Source organism: Rhea americana, unplaced genomic scaffold (genome assembly GCF_003343005.1).
Source record: "Rhea americana isolate MKP2758 unplaced genomic scaffold, rheAme1 scaffold_13, whole genome shotgun sequence".
Taxonomy (NCBI): domain Eukaryota; kingdom Metazoa; phylum Chordata; class Aves; order Rheiformes; family Rheidae; genus Rhea; species Rhea americana.
The window spans coordinates 2,401,165-2,420,361 of NW_028185372.1; the positions used below are offsets into that span (position 1 = coordinate 2,401,165).

Sequence of the window (19,197 nt, forward strand, 5' to 3'; positions counted from 1 at the left end):
ACATGGAAAAGGGCACTTAAAAAAGCTTACCTCAAAGTATCTTTAAACATTGTCCGGATGAGTATTTAACTACAACTAACTTTCATGGAAGATTTACAACCAAAAGCATTCCAGAGGGCCTTACAAATGTAACCATAGTCTTTTTTGGGGGTGGAAGTGAGTGATTATAAAAACAATAACCATGCAGGAAAATAACCACCAAGAAAATAACAACATTGTGTGTCTTCGGTGAACTATAGTGAGAACTAAAATAYAGTAATGATATTGGGACCATCTTCAACTACTTTTACTGACATAGTTATAAACATCTATAAAAACTGGGGAGTTTTTTATGTAAAGGAAAGCAGTTAATAATGTCTTTTTTATGGTTAGAGCTGTCATGATTCTCTCTGGAACCAGGAAACAGGAGTGTCATTCCTCTTGAAGCACTGAACTGCTAGTTCAACATGTTTAATTCATATGGTAATTTGGACAGTCTGCGAGAGTACATGACCTTCAAGGATTACAGCATGAARAGGTTTGAGGAAAGGCTATTTAGTAGTACAATCTGCAGGTACATACACTGTAACTGCAAATATCTTGTAATCTGTTGAAAATGATTAAATCTACACATAATGTTTCTTAAGACTGAAGATTTAAAAGGAATAACSCACATAAAACATTACAGGCTTTTCTTACCTGAGAACTTCCACATCATTTTCTAAACAGAGTGAATGAGGAATGATACCAGTAACCGTTTCAGTCACGCTATAAAGAAAAATATGAATACTGTAAATATTAAAAATAATTTGCTATGCTACTTATCTTCATTTTATATTTTTATAAATATGCGTACCTATGTATGCATATGTGTGTGTGCATGCGTATATATATATATGCACACATTTTAATTACATATATTTATTTTATGTATATACATGTGTATATATATTTTTATATATGTATACACACACACACAAAAATCCTCCTGAAAAAAATTCTAATTAAAGCATAAATTACCTGAAATTCGCCTAATTTATTACTACTATTGTTTATTATATACTGATCAGAATTTCTTCCGTTGCTGCATTACATTGCAATTTTAGCTGTAAATATTGACATTCTTGTTTTGTCTCCCTAGCAACGAGAAACTGACTCAAACAAAAGCATTGAATAGGTTCTGGCTGCTTACACAAACAGCAGGCAACACAATTTGATCCGAGAAGAGAAAATTCAATTTAAGCAATACTGTTAATATGACTACAATCTTCATTCCTAAAAAAGAAAAGCCAAAGAAACCTCTGAGRGGCATGTTACATGCAGTTATTTTTGGTTCTTTCAAAATAAATATATATCAGCCTAAAATAGTAGAAAACTGAGTCTTTCTAAAACTAGACCACTTTTAACAAAATTATACATAGAGGAAGAATATTTACTTATATGCTATCACAATTAGTGATATTCTAATTATTCTAAATTAGATTCTAAATATCAGAACAATGAGGAAACTATATCAGAGGAAAGAGTTTTATCAATACAAACAAATTAGGTAGATTCAATTAGAAAGCTAACTGAAATATTAAGTTGATATTTTTCTATCACTAAAATGAAATRTAACCTCTTACCCACCCAGCATCTTGGTAAGCTATTTAAAATATGTCAGGGTACATGTGAAATAGAAGGTGACTGAAATTTTGTTTCAAACTGAGTTTGTTGTTATAAACAATAGGGAAAACCCACACAGACTAGACTGAATTTCAATAATTAGTTAACTAGTTAACTTTTTAAATGAAGTTAACAGAGAAAGTAAACAAGAACAACCTCTCACCCATTCTGTTCAGCCTTTCTTTTCTCTGATTTTTCCACCCTTTGGTCTTCCTGTGGACATTTTACATCTGAAATGGGGACKGGCTGGAATATAAAAACATGCATCTGAACTTGTATATTTTTGACATTGTTACCCTTCTGCTTCAATAAAGTATTATTCTAATAACAAATACACTTTCGTTACACCACTCAAAAAAATTCTAATAGAATTAAATAACCTACTTTTCAGAGGACAGTTAGACATACAGAAATACAGGTGAAATCCTAATATTTAACCTGAGCAGCCTTTAAAAAGTCATAATAATGAGTTGTGTGGGTTTTTTTTTTATTTGTATCCATACAGTCCTGAAATTACATTCTACTAACCTTATATTTCGTGCTGAGGACAAAAACATGGAAACAATCGTATGATAAACAAATTAATTACAAATTAAGAAACCAGAACAAACTCAGGATTTTACAGATCACACATTCACTGTTTTRAAGCAAAATGCATGGTAGAAATGAAGACCATAATGCATTTGCTTTTTCTAATTCTATTAAGTGTACTGAATCTAGATTATCACAGGAAAGTGAACTAATGTTACTGCAGTTCACATTTCAACATAATAACCCACAGCCARTCTCCAAGAAGCGAGACTTATGACTGAAGATAATGCATGAGAAGGCTCATTTACAGAGCTAGATTAAGTTTTCAAATAAGAACAGCTTTATATATTTAACTTAAAAACAAACAAATAGTAAAGTGATTACTTAATCACAGTTTATGTATATGTGCATTTACAGCCACATACATGTATATATATATATATATATAAAATAATGTATTTTTATATGTTGTTTATATAGGCATACACAGATTTAGTTTTACAGATATTTTACAGATATTGAAATAATTTTTCAGAAGTGCTCACAGAAGATCTAGCTTTACTATTGTTGAATTWTTTGCGACTTTCATCCCTGATTTAAGTAGGGATAAGTTCTATGTAAGATGATAACTTGCCTTTCCTCTTTCATGTTCTACAGGTTTGATCCTGACAGAGCTRGTAGAGCTTTTTGGAGTTTCAAATGGCTCTTCAAAGAACTCTACGAAACAAACACAGTTATAAATCAGCAAACTACATGACATACAGCATTGTTATGTGATGAACTGGTCACATTCGTTTATTTACCCTCTGAAGAAGGAAAAAGGGGTTAAGACACCTTTCAGCAAATTCAAAATGTTTATTATTACTAGTAGATGATACATTGCCAGAAGAAACAAGGCTTATTCTCTGAAACTATCTTAAGTTTTCAGAGTGGGAATATGATGAATTTAACTGCACATTCAACTCTTAAAATTTTCAAATCATATTTTACATAGCCTTCATGAATATTTTGTAATCAAAGTCTCTATACCAAATTTCTATATTAAAAAAAAATACATAAATGCAAAAGTGATCAGAAAAAGCATTGAGAAAGCAAACTTATAAAATTTAATTAGAATCTAAAACTGATTAAATAGTAATTTCAATAGAACCAGAAAAGCTTTCTTCCATTTCTGATTAAATAAAAAAAAAGGGGGGGGGGAGGGGGACAAACAAAACCAGAAGAGAAACATATAATCCTACTCAGACAAAACTCTTACCACTTAATAGGTCAGACCATACTAAAAGGACATATCATAAAAACAAACCTTTACTTTCTGATTTTGCATCTAATTCTTCCKGAAGAAATGGTCCCTCTTCATTAAGATCTTCAATCATATGTGGCACAGAATAATTCTCATGATTAATTTCCTTCTTAAAATAATTTGACTTTGTAGACATTCTGGTAATAGGAATTACAAAAAGCAATTAAAAATAGAAATAAGATAACTATTTGATTCAGTACAAGCATACTGTTCCTCCCAGTTTGCAGGCTACTGTAGAAATGTAGCATAAGTAAGTACTGGTGTGATATAATCAGTGTTCACAAAAAATTACTCTCTGAGTTTCATTGAAACCAAGACTTACTTTTTGATATAGCTGTAATATTTCATTCACACTTTTTTATTCACACAATTGTGTGAATAAATTTATTGTGTGAATATTTTATTCACGCAATTATTAATTGTTTCAGATGGCTGTATCCTGGAAAATGTAACCAACAYGTACAATTTACCAAAAAGAAAATGGAAAGTATAAACTGCACCATGGATGTGAAAATATCTAGCTAAGATTATTTTCATCTCCCTCGCAGAAATTTCCTTTGTTTAAAAAAACGCTCTTGCAGGCACATCAGTACCTTAGAATCTTAATACCAAAGATCTTTTGTTTCTTTGCTTGTAAGAGTGTGAGATGTAAAGAAATACCACAAACCACTTCATGCTGTGGATTCTACATCTTTGGAGGAATTCAAGGTATTAACAAATATTTACTCCGTTTTCCACATATTTTTTTCATATGCACATACATGCACATAGCTAGATTACAAATCCAGGGATGGGGAGAAATATTGTGAACTCTCAACATAATGAAAACTACACTGAAGAGAGTGAAATTTATCTGAATTATCTGAGAAACTGATATAAATTATAATAGAATCCTTGATTCTATTTTCACATTACTAACTTTATAAACAATCATGTTTATAAACAAATCATGTTATAAACAAATCACTTCATATGCACCAGTACATCATTTTCTAAATAGGGGTAWGTCTGTTGATAGAACATATTTAATCTCCTTTTTTGTATCACAAAAGTAATGTTAGGTCTCACTCTTGAATTTCTATAAAAAGTTAGCTCTTATAACAAAGATCTGACAATATGCAAAACTTCCAGCTTGCAAACTGTTAATGCTAACAGTGCTTAAGAGAGAACTTAAGATTTTTTATGGATGTCACGAAAAGTGATATATGCATAAAAAAACTACCAAAATCATTAATACCTATGATTTCCTGAAAATTTTGTATTATAAAATTGGTCGAGTATTTGAGAAGACACAATGTCATGCAATTCTATGAAGCACAATAAAAATCTGTATTCCTTTCATCAAGTTAGTAACAGGCATCACAGTTTACAAAAGAACACCTTAAACGTTCCAGTGGAATAACTAACTTATACAGATACTTAAAAAAGAGGATATATTTAACATCTACAGATCRTGTTTTGAGAATAACTTAGAGCAAAGTAACAGCCTATTTCATGCAGCTGTAAAAGATAGGTATGTGAAATCAGAATTTTGCTTTATACTCAAAATAAATTATATACATAGCATGTCATAATAGTAGGACTCTCTTATTGATGTCCTGCTTGGCTGAGGAATTAYGATCAACTGGAGTTCTTCAATTGAAAAAAAAATATTACCTAAAACCACTTTCAGAGAGGTCATCATAGGCTTTTACACTCTGGACATTAAGTGGAGGATCTGCCAATACAAAAGAGCCTTCATCTATGCTACTTTTTTTCTCTATCTTGGGTTGTGCTTCTGATAGGGATGCAAATTCTTTCAAATCCTGATTACCTGGATGCTATAAAAAGAAAAAAAACTTAAAAAAAGTTATTTGATATTTATTAAAAACTTGTTATTTCATATGGTACATTTATGCTTAACTTTGTAATATTTTCTCTATTACCGAGCTGAGAAATTCAGGCTTTACAGTTGCCTATAGAAGCTGAGTTTTGCCTCTTCTTGCACTAAGTGAARCAAGGGTCCTTTGACTTATCTAAAGAAATTATAAAATATCACTTATCCTTGTTAGTATGTGACAATTTAATATCCTCTTATACAAAGAAATACAAAAATATTCGGCCTTCAGCACCAATAATAAAAAATTAGTAATGAACTACTAAAATACTAGCACTGAAGACAGTCTAAGTGGCAAAGAAAAACTTACCTAATTGTGYGTAATGAGAAATGTATACAACACTTTTGGCAGTAAGTTGTAAATAAAATACAGGTGACACTTGTCAAAAAACAGAAAATGCAAATCAAAAAAAAAAAAAAGAGAAAATCTCTTGATCTGTGAGGCAAATCTCCAAAAAAACCACCCTTTCAATTTAGCAAATATAAAGGAAAAAGGGTCCAGCTGCCCCCTTATATAAAGTAACTGCCTCAAACTCTTCTGAAGAACATTCCTCAATTTGTTTAAAAACATTAATTCAAAACTCACTTTTCACCACTACTTCARTCTGATTGCATCTGTATTGACCTCTGAAGACAAATAAATCAAAATTTAAGTCTCCTCAGAGAAAACATTTCCTGATTAGTCATCTTGTTTTTTTCATACTCTATGTCCAATTCTATCTTTTATTCAAAGATGATGTCCAGAACTAGAAACAATAATTTAACTTCTAAGCATTTGCTCAAGTACTGTGGTATCTAGATAAATGAGTTAGATTTTAAAGAGGACTTGCACCTCCAACCAACATCTTCCTACCGAACTTCAGTGTTCCTGGAATGTTTTCCTTTTCCTAGCAACCCTAAGGAAAAGCTATTACTCAATATTCTGTGTTTTACTGAGAACATAACTATGAAATAAAAGGTAATACATTATATCTTCTTTATTGCCATAAATAACACACATTTCACTAACACTTCCCCATCMTCTTTCTTACCTTAAATTTTATATTTCTTGCTTGCAATCCATCATTGTATAGCTGTTCTAAAAGCCATAAGGAAGTAAGGACAGCAGCTGCTGATGTTTTCACATGTATCATTGGGAGTTTCTCCTCTAATGAATCTTGTACATTGGAACCACAGAGCAGTCTTTTATCAGACCATCTGATCATCCACTCAAGTAATTTTGCTATATTGTTRAATTTATCTATCAATTCTATAGCTAGTTCATCTCCTGGTACAATATCAACTATATCAGTAATTTTGTAAATGTATTTAGAAGTGACTGGAGTTTGCGAGCTAGAGAAAGTGAGGTTGGGAAAGGCCTGGCTTGCTAGTGCAAAAGTTACTCCTTGACTATCAACTTGAGTGCTGTAAATTGACTTGTGTTTTAAWCCAAACAATCCTCTGTCAAGACCCTTCATTAAGTTGTGCTCAGAAGGTTCCATTGATTCTGTTGACTGTACAATGGAAACAGACACTTGATTTTCCAAAACATTTTGTTTTTCATTATGGACAGAAACTGTTTCAGGATTGCAAGATGCCAGGGTAACAGTATAGCAAGACCCTGCTCTAAACACACGTTGACTTCTTGTTTTGCCTTGTCGACGTTTTAGCGTTGTATGAACATCAAAAAAGAGAGAGTTTAATTCATGATCTCTAAGAAGTCCAGAAAAGCTGGTAAGAAATGGAATTCCAGGGTCACTGCAGTTTATCAGGTCTCTCTCAAGAACATAACTCAAAAATAATTCTAAGAAAATAACATATTCATCATCATCACGTTCAAATTCCCATGCACCGACTATAGGCAAATTACACTGATTATGCAGGTTCTTTCTATGTACTTTTTCTTTATGTTTTGTTTTCCAGTTAAGAGTTCTTATCTTGCAGGTAGTATTCTTGCTGCCTATTTCTCCTGTCTTAGGTTCATTATCCCTATAAGACAACAAATAAACAGAAGTGTAGATAACTCCAGACTTACACAAAAAAAGAATCATAAATGCAACATTTATGAATGCAACATCTTCTCTATTGTTAAAAACTGGAATCTAACAWAAGCAAATTTACATTAATATATTTTTAGCTGGCAAATTAATCATCGCATGTAAAACCCTTAGCTTCTCAGTAGTATCATATATGAATTTGATTGTAGCTAATAACTTAAACTTCAGGAACAGATATTGCATAGTATGTGATATAACATTGGCAGTCCTAAGATTAAAGCCTTCTAGTAACAGGTAATCTGATAAATCACAATTATCCTGTTTGGTAAAAAAAAGCTACTTGAACAATAGAAGAAAATCTTTTTCCCCCTCTTGCAACTTCCTGTTGTCAGTTTCTTCATACCTTTGAGGTGAAGGTGTTTGATCTCTTGCTTCTTCAGTAAGCAAAGGATCAGAAAGTGTATCTACTGTTTCAGCATCACTATATACCTGAGGATTCCCAAAATCAGTAAGTGTGCTTCTGCTTAGACTAGTCCCTAATGAGAATCTGTCGTAACAATGTGCCTCATCATTTGCAGCTCCCTCTTCTGCTGGCTCCCAAATATTAATTTCAATGGGGCCTATGTTCCTTATTACACGTTTCAAGGCCTTCACTCTCACTTTTTCAGCAGTCTGTATGACACAAGGCATCATTTCTTCACTACTGGGACCTAAACAAAGAGAGACAAGCAATTTTACATGGAAAACTCCTCTGTTTTGACTTGTTCTCTCAAATTAAGACATGAATAGATCTTAAATCATCATAAATTGTGTCATCAAGAAACGCAGACTGTAACTGTGATGAGGAGAAGAAAACTCATCAATTCTGAAGTCGTTACATTCTATTATTGGTATAGATGTATCAAGAARAAAACATAAAATCTGCCACAAACCTTTCTCCAAGCTGTGTAAATGAAAGCTACAATAACTGTTTTAAATGAGATATGAAAGACTGAATTGTCACAAGCAGGGTAAATCAGTAAGTAGGGTAAAAGAGGAAGGAAGTTTGTTTAATATTTCCTGAAGAACGATGCACATTACCTTTAACAATACAGTGTCTGAGTTGCTGCTGAAGAGTATGGTATTTATCTCTTAGCGGAACCCTTACATCTTCAGAATTAGGAAATGCTTTTACCAAAATTTCTGCCACCTGCATAAAATAAAGTTTCAAGTAACTGACAGAGAAGCAAATTTTAATTCCCAATAGAACCTGCACCATCAAAAAGTCTCAATTATAGGATTTACAAGGAGAGGAAAAACTTGTGACAATCTCTACTGCTTTTATTTTAGCTTTAGTTTCTTTTACCTTTTTGATTGGTGGCAATTCTCCAAGAAGACTCAAAATTACATCTTGAACTAATTCTTCAACATTCATGAACCTGCAGAAAGGAAGCATTCGACAAGCCCATTCCACTGCATTCAGACAATGCTCAACTGTAGAGGCATCATACTCATTCTCCTTAAGACCCTAAAAAAAGTTACTATGTAAACGTGAATTGGTACGAGCAATAAATTTCAGTTAAATTATTCACACAGTTTAATTTTTAATGATTCTTCTCTATCTAATAGAAAATAAAAAGTTAATTGCCAGTGAGAAAAGAATACACTGCCACTATATAGAATTAAGGTTGTAACTGACTATTACTTGAAAAACACTCTGCTGAAGAGYCCACTTCAAGTCATTTAGAGTAAAACGTAAGGACTTAAGACCACCATAAACTCTTCTTTAGAGGCAACATATTGCAGCCAGCTGAGAGGCTTTTATCATGGGTTAATTTATTTTGAAGCAGTCAGTGTTTTGTGTTTGWTTTGATACTGTCACAAAAAGCACAGAAGAATCAGAATATTCTGCTATTTGAAAMAGTCAACTTTTTTATTTGAAGCTTCTTTTTTTCTGATGACGATAAACTTGGGGCTCATTTTTAAAAGGAAATAATACTTTGCTGAGGTCTTAGAGGTATGAATATAGATATGACAAAAATCAACATCCACGCTGTCACAGAAAATACAACAAATACTATATGCTCCTAATTTCTTCCTTCTTCCTTGACTTCTGACATCAGTTGATGAAGGTAAAAGTAGAGAAAAAATTATTAAATTTTAACATCTTTCATTGGTTTTTCTGAACATACCAAAGCTCATAAAACTTGCATCACGCAAAGAAAGATAGTACATTAAATACAGGAAACACCCAAAATAACTTAAGAAAACTATAAAAGGAATAAATACCTTAGTTAAATAACAAAATCAGAAAATAYGGCAGTTCTGGCAGTATGACTATTGAATTACCGAAGTTAAATACCAAGCCAAAGATCAACAGAAATACCATCAGAAAGATGTACTTCACATGAACTGCATTACTCTGTGAAATCATATATTTGCTACATATTATTTCACTCTGTTAATATTGTCCTGTGACARGCAAGGAAGAGTCCTCAGCACAAACTTACAGCAAATCTTTAGAATTCATCTTACAGTTCTATGCTATTACAATATACCTTTACTATATTAGTAACATAATTACCATATAATTATTCRTATTTTCTCTTGCAGTTTGGTACCGCCTGCAATTGTCTGATAATCTTTCACGAACATGAAACATCCAACACAATGCACACAGTTCTCTGAAGCAACCTGTAAGAGAAACATGCAATGTGGTGAGAAGTTCTATTTAAAGAAATGAAATAACACAGCTTGAGATTTCTACATTATTTATCTTAAGAGTAATTAAAGAGAAAAAGCCTCATCCTTGATGTTTCTACAGTATTCCACAGCTAGAGCTCTGCAGTCCCACTCAGTATTCATCTTTCACATCTGTCAGATCTAACAAATAATCTAGAGAAAGAACTTTTGTATTAAGAGTCTGATAGCTAACAGGATTAAAAGCTAGAAACAGAAAGTGCTTCTGCAGGTATGTTGCAGTGTAACATTTCAAGCCGACTAGTGTTTCTTTGTAACTGCAGATTATCTTGTGTCCTTTTTCAGCTATGAATTAGTCTATTTTATTGCATACAGACCTAAAATTTTACAGGAAACATCATCAAACTGATGGTCTCCAGAAGATGTTGGCCTATTGAATACAGTAGGAAAATTGCAATAACGAAACAAACTCTCTGGAAATGGACTCAGTGAAGGCAGAGATCCTTTCATTCGAATCTATAGATAAAAAAAAGGATAATAATTCTTAGATTTTAATTATTTAAATACAGTTTACCAATTTATACTTGTATCTGCAGATTAGAAATTTAATTCAGCCTTTCATGCCAAAATTGAAATAAAACAAATCAATTAAAGTTTTGTATGTATTACTACTGAAGTACAGCCTCTCTGTTATTAGTAGATCATTGTCAAGATTAATAGAGTTCCCTTAAGCTTACTTTTCATTTTCTTTAATTCAGTATTCTGGAAATTAATTTAAAGGGATATGTTTAGTATGAGCTATGCTATCTAGAATGCTTTAGCCTACATGGCAATCATACGTACCTTGAAATTTCTCGGCAATAATGCATTAGAGAAACTAAGCTGATAGTTACGTGGCCACTTGAATCCAGCATAGTCCAGGCCACTGCCAGCTAAGGCAGACTGGCTTTCTCTCCTGTTTCAGCTGCTACTTCTCACCACATGCCTGTGTCAGCATTAAGCATTTTTGTGGCCATGCAGTGAGCAAGAAGAGGTAAATACCTATTTGTTAGCCAAAGCAGTTCCTGACCCAACTCCACGCTTGAGGGTCCGTAAGCCCTGTGCTTTACTTTAATGATGTTCATGCATCAGCTTCTCTCTTACGTATTCAAACCTTCACGATCTGGAACACACTTCTAGTAGTAGTAGTAGCTACAACTCTGAATTAAATCAAGCTCGTTTCTTTCAAATGCAGGCACTTATTACATGACAAACTTCAGAGAGAAATATGTTTATACTTTAATCAAGCAGGTACATAAAGAAATAAAAGGAGACACTTATGAAATGGACATGCTGGATCTTTAGGTTCTGGTTCCAGAAAGAGCTGAATATGGATTATAAAGTAACGGATGAAGATATGTAAAGAACATCTGATATCAGCAGAATCAAGATGAGGCTGAACAATCCTGCCACACAAATACAAACTTGTCAAATCTCTAATATCTACTAGTTGATCAAATTACAAATAAACAAGCTTATTGCTTACTTTTTGCATAACTTTTCTTGCCCTCTTGAGTTGTGTAATATACCACTGTGCTGCAGGGAAGGAACAACGGGCAGCCCGGAAGAGCAAGATAATTCGCTGCAGAACTCCTGACACTTTCTGACGACTCTCCCTCTCAATTTTTAGAAGAATGTCATTGCAATCTTCCTGAAGAACGCAAAAATCAAAGTAGAAAAACAACACAGCCAAAAAACAGAAAGGATATAAAGAATAAGGAATCTAACTTGAATATCATTTCTGCACCTCATCTTCTTTACAGCACAGATTCTTTATGCAAAAAACAGGAAGAGGCATACATAGTTTGTTATCACTTAAGTGAACATAGAAGAAAAATTAGAAAGAAAAAAAGAACTTCAAGGAACCAGACTACAGGCCAAGATCATTTTATAAACAGATTCAAACTAGTACCCAAAAAGCCCCTATCACACACTTACTTCACTGAGGGAAGCTGGCTGAGGACAGTACAATGGTGGTGCTGGAAGATAAAGCCCATCAGGAACTAAACCACACAGCTTTCTGCCAAGATCCTTGCCAGAATCCATTAAAAGCTGAAACATCTCTGAGAGAATATCAGCATCTGCCATAACAGCAGCTTTCAGTAGTTCCTGCACTGAACTATAAAGAACATTTGAATCTTCTTCTTCAATAGGATCTATAAAATATTAAGGATAGAAACTGATAAATTAACTGACTCAATTAATACATGCCATTTTTTCTGAAATTACGCTTTGTTATTGTAATTCACATTCATCTATTATAATTTAAACATCTCGCCACCTTGTTTTAAGAAAAGCTTTCTCATGATTGAAAATAGTATTTAATCAATTTTAGTACTTTGCCACATTAAGCAAAAACTATAGCCTTCCTGGATAGACAGCTGAGCTTTTCAGTCAAACTTTTGTTTGGAATAAAACTCTAGCAAATCATTCTCACCCATCAGGCATAAATTGYACATTGCACTAATAACCAGAACAATTATTTTATCAGTGAGCATGATCAAGGATAAGGAATTATGGTGTTTTTTCTTTTGTTTTTAAATATACCATTTTTTCTCCTGTAGGATGTAGCAGGATCTTTAATACACATCATTAATTGRTTTTTGAAATTTGTACTCTATTATACTGCTCTGCTTCTGTATGTACTCCTACTGCTTTTCTTGAAATAATTTGTTTTTGCAAGTCTTTTCAGTAGCTACTATACTTATAATGTATATACTCATATACAGTGTGCGCATGCACGTTTTAAAAATAAAATCTTTGGAAGTGAGTACAAATGAAGAAACTACATAATGTTTGCAACCTGGCTTATCTGAAGATTAACATGGCATCCACACACTGACAGGCAATTAAAATGCTGCTTCCAAACACACACACACACACACACACACGAGTAAGGAATACGGATCACACCAGTGAACTTTCTGTAAGATGTAAATAAAGACAGGTTAATCTAGCTAGGTGGCAAATTTTAGCAGTAAAGGAAAGGCAAAAATTAAAGAACATCATCATGTAACTTATTTTAATACAAAAGTGATGATGTCTTCCATACTGTTAKTATATTCACATTTATTTCAGGGTGTTGGTTTTTTATTTTTTAGTGAAGTGTCAGTTCTTCCAAAATGAAGTTAGTATCTGTCAATACCTTACTTGACTATATCTGGTAAGTACAAAGAAGGGACTATTATATGGCATTACAAAAATTACAAAGCATAGAGTAAGAAAAACCTTTGGTTGCAAGCCATGAATGAAGTCGTAATGTTCTCCCCAGACTGCCAAACAACAATGATGATAAGATCTATTTTTGGACTGAAAAGCCAAAACACAAAAGCATTTAAAAGGTAAAGTATTTGCACAAATTATAATAGTAGCACAAATGCTGGTGGGGGAGAGGGACTTGATTCTTTTAAAGACAATTTATAACATGTAATATGAAGTGAAACAACATGAAGAATAAACAAAATTATTTATGATTTTATGTACCTGTAAACTGTTTGTATTTAATACTTCCTTCATTTGCTGTTTCAGAAATAACTGGTTGTCCTAATAAAGATTGTAACTTTTCCTGAAAAGTCTGTGTTGGTGATAAGCTTAATGGTAGATGATACTCTGTCTTTTTCAATCTGAAAATGTACCAAGAAACTGTTCATTATAAACAAAGTAAAGATCAAACAGAATCTAACCAAACTATGTAAAATAATTAATCTAAACCAGTAACTAATCATAATACGTTAGGTCTTACAGCTACGAAAAATTTAGAGAGAGGTATTTTTGAAGCAAAGAACATGCTAATATTCTTTGCTAAAATAAAGATAACACAAATACAGTTAAATAACAAAATATATTATACTAATTCCAAGCCCCAGTTTACCTTGAGAACTGATTGGAGCTCTGACAATATAGATCATAGGCCACACCAATTGAAACAGACAGCTTCCAGTCCCCAAGCCTGTGTGTTAGCCACACAGCCTCTGGAACAAGTCCTCCAACAAAGAACAAGTCAAGAGCATATTCAGCTGTCCACACAGAGGAAAGATTCTGGTCTCTCACAGCTCTGGTAACCAAAGAATGTTGGAGGGGAATAATACGAGGAGACACATCTGAGGCACAAAAATACATCTTAATATTCATCTTAYAGTATTCAGAACTATTCAAAAAATTCAGAGTTTATACTGTGAAGCTTTGCTCACGCTGCTTTCTGATTCATTTCAGTGTAACACTGCACATTTCTCAGAGATGTGCTACAAGGGTTTATCACCAGCAGGTTGATGCAACTCACGCTATGATACAATATTAAGTTCAAAATAAGCTATTTCTCCACTTAGTAATGTGGGGTATCTAAGCATAAGTGAGATTTGTACACTATTCTTACTTTAAAGACTTAATCACACTGATGGAATACTTATGAGTATGCTAYGTGTGCTGGTAATATTCCAGAGGGTAGATTTGAGAAAAAAGGAATTAGACTTTTCCTACAATACCCATGCTGTATGTACTCACTATGCTCCTTATTACACAGGAGGATAGAAGGCTACAGTGCATTTTTGGGATAGAATAGCACATTATTTTAAGAGAATAAACTAAGGTTAAAGACAAATTTAATATTTGATTGTTTCCTGAGGTTTAAATTGTTTTTCCAAGGTTTTATTTCCTGTTTTTCATAGAGAGGTACATTCAGTGTTCAAGAAACCTAAAATACACGAACTCTAAGGAATGAGCTCCCACACTTCTTGCTGCTGTTGAAGCAATGACATTATTAATYATTAATGGAAATATTCACACTGAACCTGCTTGTGGAACATAAATTTTCTTTGAAAAACTCACTACATACATGGATCTTTAAAAAATACAAGAATCAAAATCAAGGTCTTATTTTTCAGGTTCTGTCTCAAAAATTGTCTGATTAAAATATCCAGATAGATCATACCAGAATACATACTGGCACCAGTCACAGCCCAGGAATATTAAAAATAATCTATGTATTCAGATAATTTTAGAAAAACTAAGCAATCAAATTAAGTTAATAGTATAGATCARTATCTGACTTTACGATACCAACTTAGTATTGAAGTACTTAAAATACTTCTAATATAATACCTTTTGCCAATGGTTATTAAATCACTGTGAATCATTAAGTCTGRAACCAAAAATTTCCTATGAAGGGAAATCTTTGGACATGAGCGTCTTGCAGAAAATAGACAAACCATCCACTGTGATAAATGTTCCTTCTCAGAAAAACGCTGAAGTTAGGACCTAAATTCCTAAGTACTATCTGAATTCAATGACAAATCAGCTTGCTGTGATACTATGGTGTGTGAAGCACTCTGGCTTCCAAGCCTGATTTTTACTGAATAAGCAAAAAAGAAAAAAAAAGAAAAAAAAAAGAAAAAAAAAAGCTTTTTTCTGGATTTTCAGTTTGGGTCATTCCATATCACAGTCCAGTCTGATCCTCCCCATTTTGGGATCGAAGTCAGAATAAGAGCCACAGGTCTAAGTAAAAGTGCAGGGGACGTAACATTATTTTTGCACAATTTGAGTGAAAAAAATGCTTTCTTTTCCTTGAATATCAAATTTACATCCTAATCTCAAAGCACAAAAAAGCAGACATAAAAAAAAAAATCACGTTAACATGGCTTACGTAATTCAGTTGCTCCTTATAATATTAGCTGTAAATATCAAAATATTATCAATAATCCACAGATGCAAAACTCTCATCTTATAAACATGCACACAAACACACTAACACACACACACACACACACACACAAAGTCCTCAACAAAAATATTTGGATAAAACTAAGTTATTTCATCTTTCGTAGAATCATAGAATCAGTAAGGTTGGAAGGGACCTCTGGAGATATCTAGTCCAACCTCCCCACTCAGTAGGGTCACTAGAGCATGTTAGACAGGGTTGCATCCAGACGGGCCTTGAAGATCTCCAGAGGAGACTCCACAGCCTCTCTGGGCAACCTGGTCCAGTGCTCCGTCACTCTCACAGGGAAGAAATTCCCCCTCACGGTCAGGCAGAACTTCCTGTGCTTCAATTTCTGCCCATTGCCTCTTGTCCCGTCACATGGGACAACTGAAAAGAGTTTGTCCTCGTCCCCTTGACACCCTCCCTTCAGGTACTTAKACACATTGATAAGATCCCCCCTCAGGCTTCTCTTCCCCAGGCTGAACAGGCCCAGCTCTCGCAGCTGTTCCTCGTAGGGCAGGTGCTCCAGCCCTCTGAGCATCTTCGTAGCCCTACGCTGGACTCTCTCCAGTAGCTCCATGTCTCTCTTGTMCTGGGGAGCCCAGAACTAGATGCAGTACTCGAGATGAGGCCTCACCAGGGCTGACAATTAATGATGTTGAAAACCACAAATTACAAAGTTAGAGCACAATATTTAGCATTTATATACAAGTGAAAAAATTATGAGTTAAGGACAGTAAATTAAACTACTTTGTAAGACAATACCTAGTTTGATGTGAAGTGGATGCAGGATGTCAACATTATGTGGAGGAAGGATATAAAGCAGTTGATTTGTGAAATAAGCGGCCATGAATCGTGCCATGGATTGAATTACAGCCAGAGCTGCTTCAGTATGAACTTCTGTTACCTTCCACAGTTCATGCTGAGAATACTTGGTATCTAAAAAAACAAAACAAAAACAAAACCCAAAATAAATTAAAACATTCAGAGAAAAATTACTTTAAATTTGAACTCTTTGAATGTTTAATTATAGCTTATAAAGTGTTTCTTTTAAACAAGCAAACTAAGTTAAGTAACAGCTTCTTGACAAGCTCCCAGGACTTATGGACTTAATCTTTTACATTAATTACATGTTGTATTAAAGACTTTCATATTAGGTTTCTAATAACTACAGATGGACCCTAAATCTCCAAATTTAGATCAGATTTGAGTCCAAAACTCTGTTTAAATTTGGAAATTCAGATCCAATATTCTGACTCAGCAGGAAAAGGATATAAATATTTGCAAAAAAAAAAAGACCCAAAAACAAACAAAAAAAAAACCAGTGTCAATTTAGGATTGGTGACCAATCCTAAATCAACTATTTTATTATATCATATCATAAAAACATAGATCAATAAAAAATTGTGTCATTTTCCCCTTATTTTCCCCAGCCAAAGTCTTTTCCTCGAGCAGATTTGAATCTAAGAATATTTAACAATCTACACTTTCACTATAAATTACTCAATAAAGAAATGTGGTCTGAACTCCAGTAACGGCAACCAAAAGAACATCAGGATCCGAAAAAGATTTTTAAAGTCACTGAGAACAGACTTCAGACTTGTCAAGTGTGAATAGAAAAGAATAATGTGAAGTGTGTGTATGATAGCACTGAAATCAGACTCCAGGTCATCCAAACAATACTAACACATTACAATGCCTCTATTTTCTCGCCGTGTAAACATACCAGAAAAAATTTCCATCTGCCTTACTGAGAGCTGCGATCGCCTTAGAATCTCTCCTACCAGATGATCACAGAGCCCCTGAGCCTCGCACAAGTTATAGTGATATAAGTGGCAAAATAATATAGCAAGATAGTATCTACTTTGAAGAAAACATGTTCTTTTTCCTCCTGTATTAAAAGAAAATGAAAAAAAAAAAGTAAGAAGCACAGAAACAGACATAGCAAATCTGAAAATATGACTTTCTCCCTTTCCAAAAAACACATCTACACACACACATACTCTGAGAAACTACTGGTAATACAGGGAATAGAACTCAGGTGCAGTTATTTTAGGAGATAGGATCTTCCTTCAATCTATAAGGTACCAGGGAGTCAATGTTCATTCTTAACAGTTTCACTTCTAGAGATTGAAAGCACAGTGCATAATCGTTAAGACACAGCAACGACAGCACAGCTCAGAGGAGGCTAGCATTTACAGAAGGGATGCCTGAGACAATGAAATTAACTCCTAATTTGCTTAGTGATCCACCAAGTTTCAAATATCTTGAATTCTTTCCGTATGGTTCTGAATGAGGTATTCCTCATCCTAATAATTAGAGAGAAAACCAAACCAAACCAAACCAAACCAAACCAAATCAAAACAAACCCCTCACAATCCCAGGGAAGAGGTTTTGGAATATCTGTTTCCAGTCAATTCCTACGAAGACTCCTGTCACAGATTCTTTTTAGTCTTGTTACTCCCCAATCACACAGTCTTCTGGTTTCACTATCATAACAATTGATTTTTGTTCATCTGTCTTTCACTGTTACTTTCTTGCTCAGAAATCTACTTGAAGTTTTTCTGGAATAAGTACATTATAGTCATAAAAAAATCCTGATGTCAAAATAGAAATGCATGGAATTTTCTTAGGGAGCAATCAAGTCAAGTTTTGACTGGTCTCTATTCAAGTCAGCTTAATTTCAARTATACATTCTTTATCTTTTCTTTATCCTTTATCTTTTTTTAATCTTGTCTTCCTTTCTGAAGAGCACCAGAGAATCATTAATAACTATGTAAAGTGATTACACAAATACCTAAAAGGATTATTTTATCCCTTACCATTTGCTTTGATTTCACAAAGAGATCTTCTCCATGCATCCACAGATTCTCTGTATGAGCCTAAAAGGAACTTCTCCTCACCTATAAAAAAATCATACATTCAACAAGTTAAAAGCTTCATGTTGTTACAATTTTACAGATGCTTGCACATGCACACCCCCACACCCCATAACCATAGCCAGGTAGTTCAGTATTTAAAATCTGCAACTATGTACTTCAGTATTAAAAATCTGCAATAATCTATTAATGGAGAAAAAAATTTTCTCTTATACATTTTCAGTTTTTGTATAATGTGAAATATGTTCATTGTAAAAAATAGTAGTAAATCTACTTCATAAACTGATCATATATTTTCTTTCACTGTAAAACCAGTTCCAAACCACAGGTCTATGGACCATTTCATCTCTCTAAATTCCACCTCTCCACCTCTATTTCTATTCCAATTTTTAGTTCATTGGTCAATTTCAAACTACTTTGACAGAAAGGTAGATTATCAGACATGTATTTGTAGTTCTTGAAGTCTGAGGAAATAAATAAATGAATAAACAAAAATTTACAAAAGCACAGTCCCTGGGCAGAGCAAAGGACGAAATAACAGTGTCACCACAGAAGGAAAAGCAAGGACAGGTCTG

General features: G+C 33.6%; 1 protein-coding gene across 8 annotated transcripts in view; it reads right to left on the reverse strand.

Annotated features, from left to right (window-relative positions):
• The window catches only part of CPLANE1 (ciliogenesis and planar polarity effector complex subunit 1), a 57,248-nt gene that overhangs the window by 23,495 nt on the left and 14,556 nt on the right, over positions 1-19,197 (reverse strand). For all 8 annotated transcript variants that reach the window (XM_085326330.1, XM_085326329.1, XM_085326337.1 and 5 more), the window contains 18 exons: positions 18,566-18,646; positions 17,470-17,634; positions 16,509-16,682; positions 13,920-14,148; positions 13,532-13,671; positions 11,987-12,204; positions 11,535-11,699; positions 10,387-10,525; positions 9,894-10,003; positions 8,676-8,837; positions 8,411-8,519; positions 7,734-8,040; positions 6,386-7,322; positions 5,135-5,298; positions 3,482-3,615; positions 2,810-2,892; positions 1,808-1,890; positions 679-747 (listed from right to left, as the gene is read on the reverse strand). In XM_085326330.1, coding sequence (XP_085182456.1) covers positions 679-747; positions 1,808-1,890; positions 2,810-2,892; positions 3,482-3,615; positions 5,135-5,298; positions 6,386-7,322; positions 7,734-8,040; positions 8,411-8,519; positions 8,676-8,837; positions 9,894-10,003; positions 10,387-10,525; positions 11,535-11,699; positions 11,987-12,204; positions 13,532-13,671; positions 13,920-14,148; positions 16,509-16,682; positions 17,470-17,634; positions 18,566-18,646 — 3,469 coding nt within the window. The remainder of the gene's footprint in view (positions 1-678; positions 748-1,807; positions 1,891-2,809; positions 2,893-3,481; positions 3,616-5,134; positions 5,299-6,385; positions 7,323-7,733; positions 8,041-8,410; positions 8,520-8,675; positions 8,838-9,893; positions 10,004-10,386; positions 10,526-11,534; positions 11,700-11,986; positions 12,205-13,531; positions 13,672-13,919; positions 14,149-16,508; positions 16,683-17,469; positions 17,635-18,565; positions 18,647-19,197) is intronic.